Source organism: Euleptes europaea, chromosome 1, assembly GCF_029931775.1.
Source record: "Euleptes europaea isolate rEulEur1 chromosome 1, rEulEur1.hap1, whole genome shotgun sequence".
In the NCBI taxonomy this organism is placed as follows: domain Eukaryota; kingdom Metazoa; phylum Chordata; class Lepidosauria; order Squamata; family Sphaerodactylidae; genus Euleptes; species Euleptes europaea.
Genome location: NC_079312.1, coordinates 80,014,013 through 80,030,158, shown reverse-complemented (window position 1 = coordinate 80,030,158; position 16,146 = coordinate 80,014,013). Strand labels below are relative to the sequence as shown.

General features: G+C 43.0%; 1 protein-coding gene across 1 annotated transcript; it reads left to right on the top strand.

Annotated features, from left to right (window-relative positions):
- The first annotated feature begins 1,783 nt into the window (after positions 1 to 1,783).
- Positions 1,784 to 14,448, top strand: SIMC1 (SUMO interacting motifs containing 1). Its single transcript, XM_056847485.1, has 9 exons — positions 1,784 to 2,281; positions 2,773 to 3,002; positions 4,793 to 4,862; positions 6,236 to 6,384; positions 6,673 to 6,855; positions 9,322 to 9,450; positions 11,547 to 11,706; positions 11,898 to 11,982; positions 14,180 to 14,448. The coding sequence occupies exons 1-9, from the start codon at positions 1,784 to 1,786 to the stop codon at positions 14,446 to 14,448; spliced, it is 1,773 nt and encodes a 590-aa protein (XP_056703463.1).
- The last annotated feature ends 1,698 nt before the right edge of the window (positions 14,449 to 16,146 follow it).

Genomic DNA, 16,146 nt, shown 5'->3' with positions numbered 1-16,146 from the left:
GCCTCTGGAATTCTCTTTTACATGTTTTGCAATTAATTTGCCTCTTAGTGTCAGTACTGTGCTATATTCCTTGCAGTGTAGAGGCCTGTATGGGAAACTGTTTTAATGCGTTTCTTTCCGGTGACTCTCTTGGCCTCTCATAGATCTGTAGGTGTGTGGCTACTTTTCCTCGCTCGCTTAATGCCCCATCCAGCTTCACACAGTGACTGAAGGCAGCTCACCTCATATACATGGTAATGCCTATTAAACTGAAGAGATTACAAATTGTAATAACCAGGTGGGAGCTGTGAGAAATTGGAGTGGGTGGGGGACAATCAATTGGCAGACGTCCCTCATAGACCCATAGCACAATATTGCAAGACATACTCACTGCAAGAGCTCAGAATCTTGTTCTCCTTTTCCTGAATCTCAGTCTAGTTCAGAAGCACTGGTGCATCTTATTGTGCATTAGGTGAACTACTATTGCCTGTGGGCCCATGTGACAGGGTATAATGACAACAAATAAATACCCATGGCTGAAAGGTGTTAAAACCTCCTGGGGGGTAGGGAGTGGAATCCTACCCCACCAATTAATAATCTTCGACAGAAAAATAAAAATTCCCAACATAGCACTTCTGTGAGGATAGTTTCAGAGGGCAACTGTGTTGGTCTCAGTAGCACATCTCAGAATCAGATTTATTAGTACCGCATATGCCAGTAAAACATTTGTATCATCTATACATGCGATAAAAGATTACTTAGATTTTAAAAAGACAATTCCTGGTTAAAATTCTTGACTAAGATTTAAGAAACTAAAATTCATGAAATATTAAAAGAAAAATAAAAAAAAAACAATCTAGTTGCCATGACCCAACTTTAAGCAGCGGACTTTATATATGACTGCTAATCAGATTTATGAATGCAGCGAAGCCATTAAGCTAGTCATATCAATTACAAAGTAGAATTAAAAGATACAATATCTAAAACTATGGGATATATAATTCTTCGATAGATAAATAAATTAGCTATAAACCTCAGATTAAAATTACATTCTCCATTCTAGGTTTGATTGCCAAGCCCCTGCTTTGTCTGGTGGATCTTGTATATTGCAGCACAGAATTTAGTAGCACATCTAGATTTGAGTCCAATAGCACCTTAGAGACCAATTCGATTTTCAACATAGTATGAGCTTTGGAGAGTCAAAGCTCTGATGAAGGGAGCTTTGACTGTTCAGTGTTCATACCCTGATAATCTCCTTGGTCTCTGAGATGCTACTGGATTTGAAGCGAGTACTTCTGTGAGATAGTTATGCTATAAATTGAGTGAGTCCCCAAGGAGAGGGAATTCAGTAACAATACCTTCCTCTGTGTGCTGTTATCTAACTGTGGTTTTTAGGATGTTGTCAGTTGGTCTTGCAGGTTCTGATGGGATTTGTAGGGTACGCTGGTCCCAAACCATTTAAGGCTTTGTAAATAAAACCGGGCATGCTTCATCCTACTGTGCTGGGCAGTGATTGGAATCTCTCTTCTTCCAGGAGGTTATCGATCTGACTGAAGATGATCTGGTTGGGAAAACAGCTGTGTCCCGTGACTTTGGCGCAATTGATCTGACACAGAGTGAGGAGACAATGGTCAGCCCTCTTCACAGTGGTGGCTATATTTCTCTGGGCCTAACACACTCGACTCCAGCCAGCATACAGCCTGCAGATTCTCCTAAACTTCTTACCACACTGGATCCTGAAAGGACCCTTGATATGTCACTTGGCCTGTGGAACAAGAAACAACCTTCCCCCAAGGATGATGTTATGCCACGGGCCTGCTTTCAAGGCAGCTTTGCCCTTGTCCCTGACTATGGTAGCAACTCGGAAAGCAGTAGCCCCACCACTTATAACAGTGATTTAGGATCTTTGGGGAGCCCACAGCTGGGCTCAGATGTTTTCTCTATCTCTTCAGCCAATGACAGCAGCGAACATGAAACATTCCAGGACCCTGTACAAGACGCTCCTAGTAGCTGCCCACCTGAGGGAGATTTTAACCCCCAGCTTGCTCTACCTGATCAGAGACACTCCCAAAGGTCCCCCTTTTCCCAGTGTCCTCTGAATGCTACCACATTTCTAACAGAAAGTGATCAGTTTATGTTAGAGACAAATAACTCAACACCAGGTGCTGTAAAGCCAGATGCTCAGGAACCAACTCAGCAGATTGACATCAAAGTCTGGATGAAAACACTGCAGTATTTCCCAGGGGTGCCTGTACATCACCCCTTCCTCCATAGCGTATTACATGAAAAGAATGCCAGCCAGGTAATTGGTGGGAGAGACCATTTTCTTAACTAGAATTTAGATATCTGGGCTCCGAATAAGAGAATGCACACATTTCTTATGCTAAGACTGCTAATGGTGGCATGTTATGCAGACTATGGAGTATAACTAGAAGGAGCTGTGGAGATTGTGAAGTAGTGTATCAGATGAGTTAGCCAAAATTACCACCCCCAGATGGCTGGTGCAGACATTGGACTGGAATCATAAAGAGACTTCAGATCTCAGGCATGTTGTAAGAGCTGCTGAGATGCCTGCGATTTGAAGTCCTTGGGCTATTTGCAAGATAACTCTTAGAATCATAGAGTTGGAAGGGACCACCAAGGTCATCTAGTCCAACCCTCTGCCCAATGCAGGAAAACTCTTGAAGTTACGTAGCTGCTTGTGTTTCTGCTAGAGCACTGAAGCTCTTCAAACAGCATAGTACCAAAGTTCTTATTATAACCTGTAATTTTGGTGTCTTACTATGTGCATAGAACAAGCAACAGAAAGCCCAACCTATACCGTCCCGTAGATTGAGCATGGTATCCAGTACTATCGAAGAGAACTTCTTCCGGGGGACCTTGGATTTCCTTATGGATTATGTATCCTCCCAGTACTACCCCCCAGAAAAGATCATGCAAGATGTGGTCAGACAGATTTTGCTGAACTCAGAAGTACAAGAGATACAGAGAGATGCCTACATGCTGCTGATGAAAATCCAGGCGTACGTATCTCATGGGCTACCCTTATGTTTGGTGCTGTCCTGCACGAGACCACTGCCTTTGCTGTTGAGATAGAGCTCTCTCAAATTTGTAATGTAATCAGATTTGGTTGGCTAGCATGGGAGCTATCATAGAAGGGAACAGATAGCTAGCTGTACTTCCAGAAACACCCGTGCAGTTAATTACTCTGTCTTTTAAACCCTGTGGGTCCTGTTTGAAGCTTGGCAATCAGGATATCAAACTCAGTTACAATGGAAACAACTGCATCTAATAAGAGCTTTCCCAGGCATTCCCTGAATATGTGCCCCAACTGCATTTTTTTGCTTGATTCACTAGTTAAGGAAGAGCTGTGATTCAGTGGTAGAACACATGCTTTGACTGCATTTCCAGTTAAAGGATCTTGAGTAACAGGTGGTAGGAATTGCCTTTCTCTGCCTGAGAGTTTGGAGAGCTGCTGCCAGTCAGAATAGCCAATACTGAGCTAGATGCCAGCTTCAGATGTCCCACAAGTGTCATGCAAAGTCAATGTGAAACATCCAGTCCACAGATAATTGAGGGAAGGGCAGCCGTGCTATTGTAGAGTATACTGGTTTTGTACCTTAAAAATAATCAGAATGTTAATGAAATGAGAAGGCACTGCTGCAAAGAAAGGTCTAATCTTGGCAGAGGCTGTCATTTAAAGGGGGGATCTAAGGAAATCTCATTGCTTCCCACCTTCTCCTCCTCCTCCTCACTGAGGCCAGTAGTGCTGCTAAGGGAGGCTCCATTGGCATCACTGCTGGTTGACTCCAGCAGGGAGAAGGGGCACATTGGGCACTCACCCTCCCCACCATAGGAGCTGCTGAGATCAGGCCAACAGTGCTGCCAAAGTCAGCTCCATGCCTCCCTTAGCCGCACTGCTGGCCAACTGGCTTCCTGGGGCAGGAAGAATGGTTGCTTTGCACTCCCACCCTTCCTGCCTCGGGGCTGCTGTTGCATGGAGTTGCTTGTCAACCTCAAAATAGCAGAGATCTCACAATGTAATCTCATGAGATTTTGTTTGGTGTTTATTTGAGTGAGGTTTTTTTTTAATGAATTAATGTTATTTATTGTCTGCTTTTCTCAGTAAGACTCAAGGTTGATTACATACTGTAAGTCAATACGATCAATAAGATGAGGAGGCATCTAATAAACAGTGCAATAGACTAGAATAGCAGAAATCTGGAACAAGGCCTAATTCTTCAATGTATGTGTTAAGCAATGCACGAATTAGAGCAAGATAAAAATATACAGCAACAGAGTATATATTAGTAGTATAATCCACAGTCCCGTTTCCTCTACTGAAGCATCTTTCTGAATCATTCTGTTATAATGCAGCCCTATTCTTTTATTAAAATGCCCTTCTGAACAATTGTTTTACGTAGTTTATGAAAAGGCAAACATTTGGGGGCCTTCCTGACCTGGTAGGTCATTCCATAAGGTGGGAACCACTGCAGAGAATACACATGTATGGGCAGTTATTGGCATTCCCTTTTTGCAGGGTGGCACCCATGGAAGGCCCTGTTCAGATGCTTACTTCCCAAGTGGCCCCAAGGCACAATTGTTAAAAAATCTGCATAGTGGCAACAGGTTGGTAATAAGATACACAATGTGTTCTGTACTTTACTAAAGTAAGTAACCTGGATACTAATTATCTCCACTGTTCACAAGCTAGCTAAGAAATCAGTAAATCACACACTGACTATGGCACATGCTTTAAAACAAGAATTTGGAAGGAAAACCTCGGCATAATGGGCCTAATTTTACATTTCAGACTTCACCCAGCGAAAGACGATACAGTGGTCTGGGACTGGGACCTGCTATGTGAGGTGATGAAAGCACAGGTATGTTCACTATACCCCTCTGAGTGGGAAGGAAGATTATGACTGCTGTAATTCTGCCAGCCTTTGCGTTGTGTCCCATGCCAGCCTCTTTACTAACAAGCTGGTTTGAGCCAAGGCATTCTAGCAGAGACTAATGTGCATTTATTGCAGCAAATGGGGAAGGAATTCTACTTAACTAGGCTTCCTGGTGCCTGCCAATTAATCAGGGCCTGTTCAATGACATTTTGTGCTTTTTGGGACAACAAAGCAGTTCTGAATACTCGAGTGAAGGGCCAAAATGACGTTTGCCAAGATAATAATTTGCATTAAATTCTCAATGCTTGGAGATTAAGGCTGCAGACACATATCACAAAGCTGTTCTGCTTCTTATGCAGAGGCAGCAAGCCTTAGCAATCCAAGGCGAACATGGGAGCTGATTATTGTGCAGCTGGCATGGGCTATTACTGTACCCTCTTATAAAAAAATGAAGCCATTTTCTGTCTGTTTATGGACAGAGCACAGGTCATTAATGCCAGTGAGTTGGATCCAACAAAACTTTTCCACTAACAATGCTGCTTTCCTCTGGCACGAGAGGCTGTTTTGCCAGCATAAGACTCTTTCTACCAGAGGCAGGCACAGCCGTTAACAGAAGCATTCTGTAACAGCCGATCCACCATTTTTACCCCAAACTGAGCACAGATCTCTAGCCCACTTGGCAAAATTCCTTTGCTTCTTTATGCCTCAGCCTCTTCAATATATAGGCTTGATAGAACATTGTGTGTTCCAGAGGCAGTGCCATTTTAGCCTAACTATAGTCAAGGCTGTATATCTTACACAATTTCACACAATTTCAGAATTCAGAACACTGAAAAACTCAAGTCCCTTCTAGGTTTTTCTTGTTTCTATGCTGATAAAAACAGTTAGAAACATGCAGGGTATAACTGTGGAAGTTTTGAAAGCCAGAGGTGGGTTGATTAGGATTCCTGGAGTATGGAGGTTTAGTGCCCTGCCTCACTCCTCTCGTAGGCTGAAATGGCAGGAAAAACACTGCAAAATAAGAAAACCTATGCAACATTGCATATTTTATATAGCTCACAGAATTTAGGTTACCTTGGTACAGATTGCGGGGTGGGGGAAGTGACACGAAACAAAGAACAAACCTTGCTACAGTTCATGATTGCTGCCCGAGCTATTCTGGCCTAATTACTCTCATGCTTAGGATGTGGTTTTAGTCCCTTACTTGCTTCACCCATGCACAACCATCTCTTGCAATTTGCACATTGGCTCCTGCCAGTTAGCTTCAGCACAGGCACTTGTTTGTTGTTCACTGACTCAACCAGAGGGATGAGGCACAGCCATTCATAACTCTTTCTGAACTTTTCTGGCTCCCTCAGGAAGAGAAGTTTCCCGGAAGGCTCCTGTTCTTGAATTACGTCATCCAGACTTTGGAGGATGACTTCCAGACCACAGCCAGAAAAGGCATTCTGCACAGATCCATCGCCAAGAAAATGCTTTCCTTTGACCAGTGCTTCAGCAACGTAAAGTAATTAGCTCCTTACCGCACAGAGCCTACCTACGAGTCAGGCAGACAAAGCCTTGGGAAGTTTAACCTTTCAAATGCTTTGTGCTGTATGTGATTAATTCCACCCAGGCATGATGATCGTTGCATACAAGTGCTACTATATATATGAGTTAGTCTAAAATCATTATTGAGAATGGCAGAGTCTCACTTGGACAAAGCACCTGTCAATTTCTGCAATGGGATGGCTGTGTTCAAGCAAGGCCAGAGGTCACAGAAGTGCATCGTTAATACTTATGCTTTTTCTCTCAGGGAACTGATCAACTGGCTACTAGCTGCAGTCACTGGAACAAGATCTTCCCAGCACAGAGAGAGGCAAGAAGCAGGTCCTTTGTCAGAAACAACAGTGGGCAAGAACAGCATTTCTATTCCAGAATGTCATTTAGCTGAAACTGCGCAAACAGAAGGTCTCTCTCGACAGTTTCAGTCTCAGAGGTAAACACAAGAAGAGTCTGCATTTTCCTTTTTTTCTAGCTTTGTGCTGCAGCTTTTATATGAAGATGCTAATGTTTAACTTAAGCAAAACTGAATTTGCTGCTTTGAGGAGGATAGCAAGCTAGTGCTTCTTTCCAACTCAGGATGGCCTTGGCACGCCATGGAAATAGTCTCCCTTTAGCTTGTGTTAACTTGGTTTTGTTGCTGACTGCTTAAGAATAGTATTGGCGAAAGGCATATATAGAAGTAGCTTTGCATCAGTATGGCTGGGACTCCCAGGAAGTCTTGAAATCTTCACACTGCTTCAAATTAGCACTCTTGATTGCCACTGAAAATAACTGCCATGTGATTGGGGCTCCATGTTCCCCATCCACTAATTGGATCAATCAGCACCTACACTGTATATTCCTAAAGACCAACAGCATTGGCAGATCAGGGTATGTGCTAGACCTGCATACAGGATGCAGAGTCAAGCATTTTGGAGGCTGTAGGGAGAGCCAGCTGCACAGAGCTAATTTTGATGGTAGCCACACTATTGGGTCAGTGTGTAAATCAGGGGGCCCTGCGTCCTACTCTTTATGCATTCACAAGTATCAGTCAGGAACGAGTTCTGCTTACCCCACCCCTTTCATATTTGAGGCAATAAATGTGATGTTCATCATGGTGGCATCTGTGCAGTTCCACACTGGGTCTGCGTGTGTGCAGGCCAGGCACAGAAAAGATTTCCAAAGCTTTCAACAGACTAGGAGTGCCCCCTCCCTCTCCCGCTTTCCCACTTAACCCATCACATGACCAGGACGAGGAGCGCTGCTCCCTCAGTTCTCTTTTTGCTGCCACAAAGGGAGGAGCTCCACTCTGTTCTCTGTTTTTTCCTCACCTCATTCTTGAGGCTGAGAATTCTTTCAAAAGTTTTTTGTGTCATCAATAGTCATTCTAGTGAGGAATAAACTACATTTAAAGAATAAAAATTTCAGGTTTTCCACTTTGTCATTGTGGCTCAAAAGTGTCTTTCTCAGGATTGTGCTGTCTGTGGCTTTAAAATGGTGCTGATAAACACCCATTCTCTGTGTCGTATGCTTGGGGGATCACACAACAGAGCTGCCTGCTTTTTCTCTCATCAATTTACCCTAAAGCATGGTGTAGTGGTTAAGGGCAGTGGTTTGGAGCGGTGGACTCTAATCTGGAGAACTGGGTTTGATTCCCCGCTCCTCCACATGAGCAGCAGAGGCTAATCTGGTGAACCGGATTTATTTTCCCATTCCACACATGAAGCCAGCTGAGTGACCTTGGGCTAATCACACTCTCTCAGCCCCACCTACCTCACAGGGTGTCTGTTGTGGGGAAGGGAAGGTGATTGTAAGCAGGTTTGAGAAAGTCAGCATGTAAAAAACAACTCTTCTTCTTCTAAAGGAATGATTTGATACAGCTGGGTTCAAAAGGGATCTTTTTCAGAGGGTTTGGCTGTTTGCCAGCCTGAATAAAAGCACATTCCCCTTCCTTCTGAAGAAGTGAGCTGTGGCTCACGAAAGCTCATACCCTGCCAGAAAATATTTTTGTTAGTCTTTAAGGTGCTACTGGACTCTTGCTCTTTTCTATTCCCCTTTCTTGGCTGTGTCAATTCCACGGGGAGAAACCTGGCAGTGTGGCATGACATAATAGTTATTCTGAATCCAAGACTCTTAAAGCTTTGGCTGCAGCCTGCCTGGCTGAAGGAATTCCTCCCCCTTCCTCGCTGCTGTCAGTTCCAAGGTGGAAAGCCCCGAGGTGTGGATTGGGTATAGCCTTGGATTTCACAAGGGCTGTGTTTTACAAGGCTTTGGCTTATAAAGGAGGTCCTGCTCCTTTATAACGCAGCTCTGGGTGAATGCCAGTATGGGATGCAAACCACTGTTGAGAAGGTGGTCTTCCATGATCTCTTCCTTTGAGAGCTTCACACCCACATCCTTCACTCAGTGAACTTGCTAGTCCCCCAATGTGGGACTGCACAGAAGCCATGGCAATGAAAACAGTTGTGCTTACCTATAACTGTTGTTCATTGAGTGGTCTTCTGTGCAGGCACACACCCCTCCCTCCTGCCCCGCTATGAACTCTCTGGAACCTTAGTTTCTTGGGGTCTCTGGTGGAAGAGCATGAGGAGAACTGAGGGAGTAGTGCCCCTCCTCTTGGTCATGTGATGGTTTTGGTGGGAAACCACCAGAGAGAGGAAGGGGCTACCCTAGTCTGCTAGAAAGCTTTTCCATGGCTGCCCTGTATATACGCAATCCCAATGTTTGGCTGCACAGACTATTTGATGAACAACCATTACAGGTAAGCATAACTCTGTTTTTCCAAAACAGCAGCAAAGCTGTTTTTTCCAAAATAGAAGCTAAGCTCCCTGCTCTGTTCATATCTTGGTCCATGGCTTGATACACTGCAGTGGGATGGTGGTGAGTACTGCTGTTTCCTGACTCTTGTTCTCTATCTTAGGGAGGTGGTGCTTCTCCAGAGGATGCTTTCTATTGCTGTAGAAGTGGACAAGTCTCCAAATTGCAGTGCCAATAAGATTGCAGATATGGTATTTTCATCAGTGCTGAATATTCCCAAGCGCTGCCAGAGGTGAGGGATGGATAGTTAAACTCTGAGTTTATACCATCTAGGCATTGTCCTCTTACCTCGGGCATGGTAAAACATTCTGAGGTGTCAGGCACATCTCGGAAAAGGAAAAGTGTTTGACAGGAACCTGATCTGTGGCAGGATATGTATCTGGGAGACTGCCAAAGTACTTTCCTGATGAACATATGAAGCATATAAATTGCACGTGTACACATGCTCCATTTTATTGGCTCTTTGTTTCCAACTCCTTACAACTAAAAAGCAGAGGTGGGATTGCTCTATGGCAAGTTTTAGAACTCTTGGCCAGTTCAAGAAGGCTGAAGGGTCTCTAGGTTCACAATGATTTCCAGATACATGGGCATTATGGCAAAGGAAATCTGCTGTCTGTGTTGGCTTCATATACGTTCACGGAGGTTGCAGCATTCTCCTAGTAAATATACACAATTTCTGTCATCGGGGTAGTAAGCTTCTGGCTCTTTATCTAAAGCAAGTAGGAGGGAGGATATACCAACAACATAGTTAAATATTATGGTAACCAGAATAACATAGCCAGGGTAGATCAACTCCTCCAAAGCTCTGGGCCTTCAGTATAGCAGTTATGATGGTCAAGGACCCCTTCAAGTTTTAAAGAGAGCCTTACAAGCCAAGAGTTACAGCGTCACTTCACGTCCATGGGGTGAGAAGTTCAAGATTAATGAGTGGGTCTCCCTAGAAGGGCAAGCTTATTGCTTTCACAAGTTTTATGTGAAGAGGACCAGACTGCACCTACAAAGAGCACTTGTTAAATCAAACACAGTGGCCACTTCCTCTAAATATTGTTGCTCAAGTGCTGTCTAAAAAAACTGAGAAGGTTGCTGCTCCTAAGGCCTAACCCAAGCTCTTCAACCTTATCAATACAAGAAATTCAACAAAGCACATATCTGGTGTTCACACAGGTGCTACTGACTGACTGACACACCCTTTCTGTATAACTTACCTTTGCTTCCGCCAAATTGGCACAACAGCCAAAGGCTGCAATTAAAAATAGGTAGGGTGCTAACAGTGTTAACAGTGCAACTGATTTGGAGAGGCCCAAGATTTTTGCCTGCCTCATCCTCAGCTTTCATTAAAAGAAATTTCTGGGCCTTGTGTTTGTAGACAGCTTCTTAGGAAATGTGGGCTGTTTCTGCTGAAGTGGCAAACCAAATTCTACATTGTCCCTTTTTTCCCATACCCTTATGTTTTGCTTCTTCTAGTCTCTACCCTATTAGGGTGTGTCCCACAAGGCCCATGAGCAGTCAGTTACTCAGTGGACACCTTTCAATCCAAAATACCATTCCTCAGTGTCTCTTTTAAACTGCCTTCTGGATTTCTTCAGAAAACAAATTTGACCAGAACATGTAAAACACTCCAGCTGTGAATATGTTTAATACATGTCTGTATTGCTGGGGAAGGACCTCTGCCCGCCTAGAGTCTTGCACTCTAGAATTAAACTCATTTACTCAGAAGTCCCATTGATGGAGCTTGCATCCAAGTATGCATTTTCAGGATTTCAGCCTTAATCTGTTTAAGGTATCCAGTCTCCTGCTAATGCCTAATTCTACAAACACAAATTTCAAATTAATATATGCAGATATTTCATTGTCTTTTGACTATCATCTGCATATTTACATGGAAGTAGCACTGAAAACAGAAGGATGTTGCTGAACTTGTCATTTTTTAAAAAAATCCAGAAGCCTAGATACAGTTGCATTCTGCCGGCTCCTTTACCTAAAAACCTCCACACCTACATGTAGAAGGGCTTCCACAAGGTTTTCTTCCATCCATTTAGCTAGCCTCAGATTAATCTGTTTGTGCTTCATCTTGTGGCTGTAAAGCAGGAGCTATTTTCCCAAGTGAAATGAAGTAGGGAAGCTTCAGTCACAACCTGTCCTGACCATGTAAATGGTTGTTTGCTCAGGAAGTAAACATCTGCAAAAGTGCCATGCCTTGATGACTGGGGGAAGGGTAAAATGCATTCAAAGGCTTTCAAGCATCTCTCTGCAGTAATGGAAACAGCTGCTCCATGGCCTGGGTTCATAGGAGCAGTTTGTCAAGCCACTGTTTCTCCTTTCTTCCAGGGAAGCTTTCCTAAGCAGTATGGAATGCCATCTTCTGCGCTGTAAAGTGCTGGAGCTCATTTTTCACCACAGCTGTAACAACAAAGTTATCAATCTGCCCATGTCTATGGCAAAAATCTTGTGTTTTCTGACATGCATTTATCTGCCAATAAAATACCAGGTATTTCACTTCTTCCTTTCATCCTTCCATTTTGAAAACATCTAGCTGTCTACATGTTTCATTTGTTAATCATTAATTATTTACTCTTTTGGAAAACCTTTAAAGGACATGGATCAATCTATAAAATTGAAAAATGTGGTCCATATAGGCCACAATATCTATCTAAACTAAAACAGATTATCTGTCCACAGGACAATGAAGCAACATGGCAGAGATGGGATGAAATGCTTCACCAGCTGAATTTACTGGTGCTGAGTTATCACAGAATAATCTTAGGTGAGCAACATTGCATCTTCATCTTCACAAGTATCCAATAATTCATTCCTATTTGGGATCCATCACAGAATTACGTTTTGTAATGTCAGTTCAACAAATGCTTTTCAGTTATACCACTTCCCACACCCAGATTCCAAAGTGGACCACCACCACCACACACTTCCCAGCCCTGGCTTTATGAAAGGGAAGAGACTGCATTCTCAAGCGCCTTCTGCTAATGCTTTGTTGGCTTCGATGCTATGATTCCAAGTAGATATACAAAAGGTCACAACATTAGCCCAAGAGTAGCCAGCAGACTTCACCCCAGGATGTATTATGACTTTAAAAAGCATGCAACCCTGCCTCAGAATCCTTTATGCCATCATGGATGTTTCTAAGGTGTATTCTCTTCAGAAGACAATAGCACTGACTTGCCCAAGAGAGGCAGGAACACACTATTTCTGATCCTGCTGTCTTCCATGTATGCAAGCATTCCAACACCTTCTGTGCTGGCATTAATTTTTCCACACTAGGCAATCTGGGGAGAAATTCCTTGTTCCCTTTGGGATTGGCTTTAGGATTGGTCTCTTCTTCCCAAGTTTCTGGAAGCTTTGAGAAGTCTAGTGCCATCACAGCCTTGGGTGTTCCTGATAGTCCTGTTGGTTAAAGAGATGTTTAGGCTGCTCTGCAACTATCATCTCAGAAATTTCCTCTTCTTCATCAGAAAAACTGTTTGACTCGTCTGAGTCTCCTTAGGAGGGGACTGGGTTGCTGTGAGAAGGGTATGGTCTGTGTACCACCTTTTTTGTGTGTATGCTGTCTTGGTCAGGTCAGCCAGGGCTAGTGTCCTGCAACCTCTCTCCATCAGAAGAATCCTCCCTGCTTCCCCATCTAAACAATCCATGGGAAGGGGGGTGTTCTGGAGGAGGACCTTGAATGATATCTTTTCCAGCTCCCTCATGGGGAAGATGCAGCCTGCCTGTGCAGAGACTGGACTTCCTCCAACATTTCACAGTGAACCTAGCTTGCTATCTCTGGGCGTATCTGGAACAGAGGTTGGGAGGGAGGGGAGGCATCTCCACATTGTTCTACAATGGTGCTGCATCTCCCTGACTGCTCTGCTGTGGCCATGAGCACCAAGCCTGAATGTCTGCCATCCTTATTGGCATAGAGCAGTGGTTCCCAACCTTTTTTTGACCAGGGACCACTAGGACTTTTTTGTTCGGTGCAGGGACCCCAAGGTTCAAAATAAAAACTCAAGAGAATTTGAAAATAAACTTTAATCATAACTGTTAAACATTAAACTTAGAATAATATTTGAATATATATATTTTATAATAGAGAACTTTTAATTGAAAATATTAATTTATTATGGGTTTATAACTGTTTCGCAGACCTTAATTTAGTTCTCACGGACCCCCAGTTAGGAACCAGTGGCATAGAGTATCTTCCCGCCAAAATCGGCTGCTGTAATTGAAGCATCCTCGCAGGCACGGTTGAATTGTGTGGCATGCTCCTCTCACTGCTTCTGCTTGTCTGCCATTGGCTGCTCTTCTGCAGGTCTGCGTCTGCTCGACCACAACAGGGATTAGTCCCCCTCCTCCCATTTTTGGGAGGACAAGGGGATCCCCACCCTCCTTGGAAATGAAACTGTTCAAGGCTTTGTTGGCATTCTCCATTGCCTCAGCCACTCTGCCCTCAGAAGGAGGGGTGAGGAATAGGCCAAAGGAGGAATTGAAGTACAGTATAAAGAAATAAGTAGATTTAAAAGCATAGAAATAGGAGTATTAGGTGCCTTCTGCTGAGTTGTAGGAGCCTTGCTGAGCAGCTATGAAAGACTACTCTCCTTAGCAAGACAGCAAACAACCTGAGGAAACTGGTTAACTCTGACCAGGAGAGAGGATATCTGGAAAAATTTTAGTCCTGTCTCCTTGTTGGAGAAATGGGAATCACCCATGTCAAGATGCCCTCCCTCTCAGAGCAAGAAAGTTGTTTACACAGATCAACCAGGATGCTACCAAAAAGAAGTCAGTCAGTTCCAGGTCCTTTAATTTCTTCTTCCAGTTCAAACACCTCATTAGTTTGATCATCTGATAAAACGTATTTGCAAGAAGTCTCTCAGTTCACTTGTGTTTGGTTTTCCAAGAGATATTCTTTTATGCCATGTTAGAGCCCTCATACCTAAAATTAATCCTGTGCAATTTTCTCCCCTTTACAGGGCACTTAAGGAGCTCAGTGTGTGAACGGATCAATTTGATTATCAAAGCTGCCAAACCTAAACTACAGTCACATGATTCCCTCACCATCTCAGATGCAGATTACAGTATAAATAGTTTCCAGAAGCAGCTTCTGCAAACTCTGGGTCAACCACTACCCTCACCCATCAAAGAAAAGATTGAACTACTCAGAGTATTGTTTCATACCACTACAGATATTTACAGAACTTTTGAGCACTTAGATGGACCTCTTGGGAGTGGAAGTAGTTGAGCAATAAGTTTCCCAGTCTCGAGAATCCTCAATACAAACGCAGCCACTCCTTTTTCATGTTTAAGTAATGCTTTGTACTGCCAGCCAATGGACATCTTTATCAATTGTACAAGTTTATTTCAAACTTCTGTTATAAGGAATTAACATTCTGGTTTTATTTCAATTTCAGTTTTGTACAGTTTTTTGTAATAAATTATTTCACTAAGGTGACTTGCTTCTTAAACTTACTGGACATTAAATGTCACAGGTATGGGAGAGACTGTCACTGCAGGAAATGCTGTACTACAATAATCACAAATCTTGATTCAGTCACTATTTTTTATTCTTCTGTAGGAAGTGTTAGGCGCAGTGAGACAAACATAAAACATCACAAAATAAATTAAACACTAATCAAGAAATCTGATCACTATTTACTGTGTGCAAGGAGCAGTGGTAATTGCCAGGAGGTTAGACAGATCCAGTTATCAAGGCATCTTAGAAATCCAAAATGTTACCATTATAGTCAGGGAATAAAGGGAAGTTGGGTGAGATATTACCAAGTAGTTTAAATACAGCATCACTCACGATTTGTATAAAGAATAATTGGATTCCGATGGGAAACAGACTTCCTGTGGGGCATACAAAAATATTAGTGGGGAAGCCTTAGTAAGCATGCCTTTAAATAATGGACTTCTATATGATGGATGCTCTGAGGGTGCCATCTCATTCTGGAAAGCCAACCGGCGGCTCAGAATTTAGACCAAGAAAACAAGTAACAATTCATTGCCCCTGAGCATGGACAGACTATAGCAAACATTCTACTGTTCTCGACAGCTCAGAATATGCCCAACAATTGAAGTCCATGAAAATAAGCATTTGCACCCAGTTACTGGGAATGTTCACTGACCTGCTATCGAACAAGATTAGCTTCACTGGATCCCAACGTCTGCTAATGAAGCATGAATAAGAATGACCAGTTTCCATTTCCCAAGAACTATAATATCATTTCATGTGCTTTTCCCACAAAATGCCATTAGGGTTCCCTGATGGTAATGGCCATAGCAATGATGCTCTTTTTGTTAAGAAAGCAAAGGAATGATTCTTCTCCAGAATGAATGGAACTCTGCCCAATACACACTGGAGCTTCAGTTCTGTAATAGCGCTGACCTACCCGAGATGAAGAGCAGAGTATGTTCCAAACACTATTATACATTTCACACAATAGTCCTAGAAGTCTTTTTATGCTGAAACTTTATCCCTTTAACAAATAATGACTTTAGTCAGGGACCTCTTAAAAGTGAAGAGATTAGCAATGAGTCTTCATATTGGAGGAGACTACTGAATTCTTGACTGATCACTAAATTTCAGTTAATGCTAGACGTCCTCCTAAGGTTCAAAGTAGAAATATTTAGACTAGAAAAACTGCATATTGTCCTCTGGTACCCAGGCATGGATAAACATGCCTACACAACAGCTAGACACAGCATCCTAGGCATTCATGTTGAAAGAACTCCAGTAAGCTGTTGGTTTCCCTTTATAAGACTTAGATGTATAAAGAAGCATAGGCCTGTATGTCAGAACTTCAGAGAGAGGATGGTTGTGATGTGCTTGTGTTGAATATAAGGGACCTTTGGGAAGGAAAAAAAACGCAAGCAATTCAAAAAGACATTAGGTTGCCCACACCTTTTTCATGACCATGTGCAACTTGGAGCTAGGAAA

Coding starts and splice junctions, on each gene's coding strand:
- SIMC1 (XM_056847485.1), top strand. CDS start 1,784: ATGCCACGGGCCTGCTTTCAAGGCAGCTTTGCCCTTGTCCCTGACTAT. Junction 4,863..6,235: donor GTGAGGTGATGAAAGCACAG/GTATGTTCACTA, acceptor TGGCTCCCTCAG/GAAGAGAAGTTTCCCGGAAG. Junction 11,707..11,897: donor ATCTGCCAATAAAATACCAG/GTATTTCACTTC, acceptor ATCTGTCCACAG/GACAATGAAGCAACATGGCA.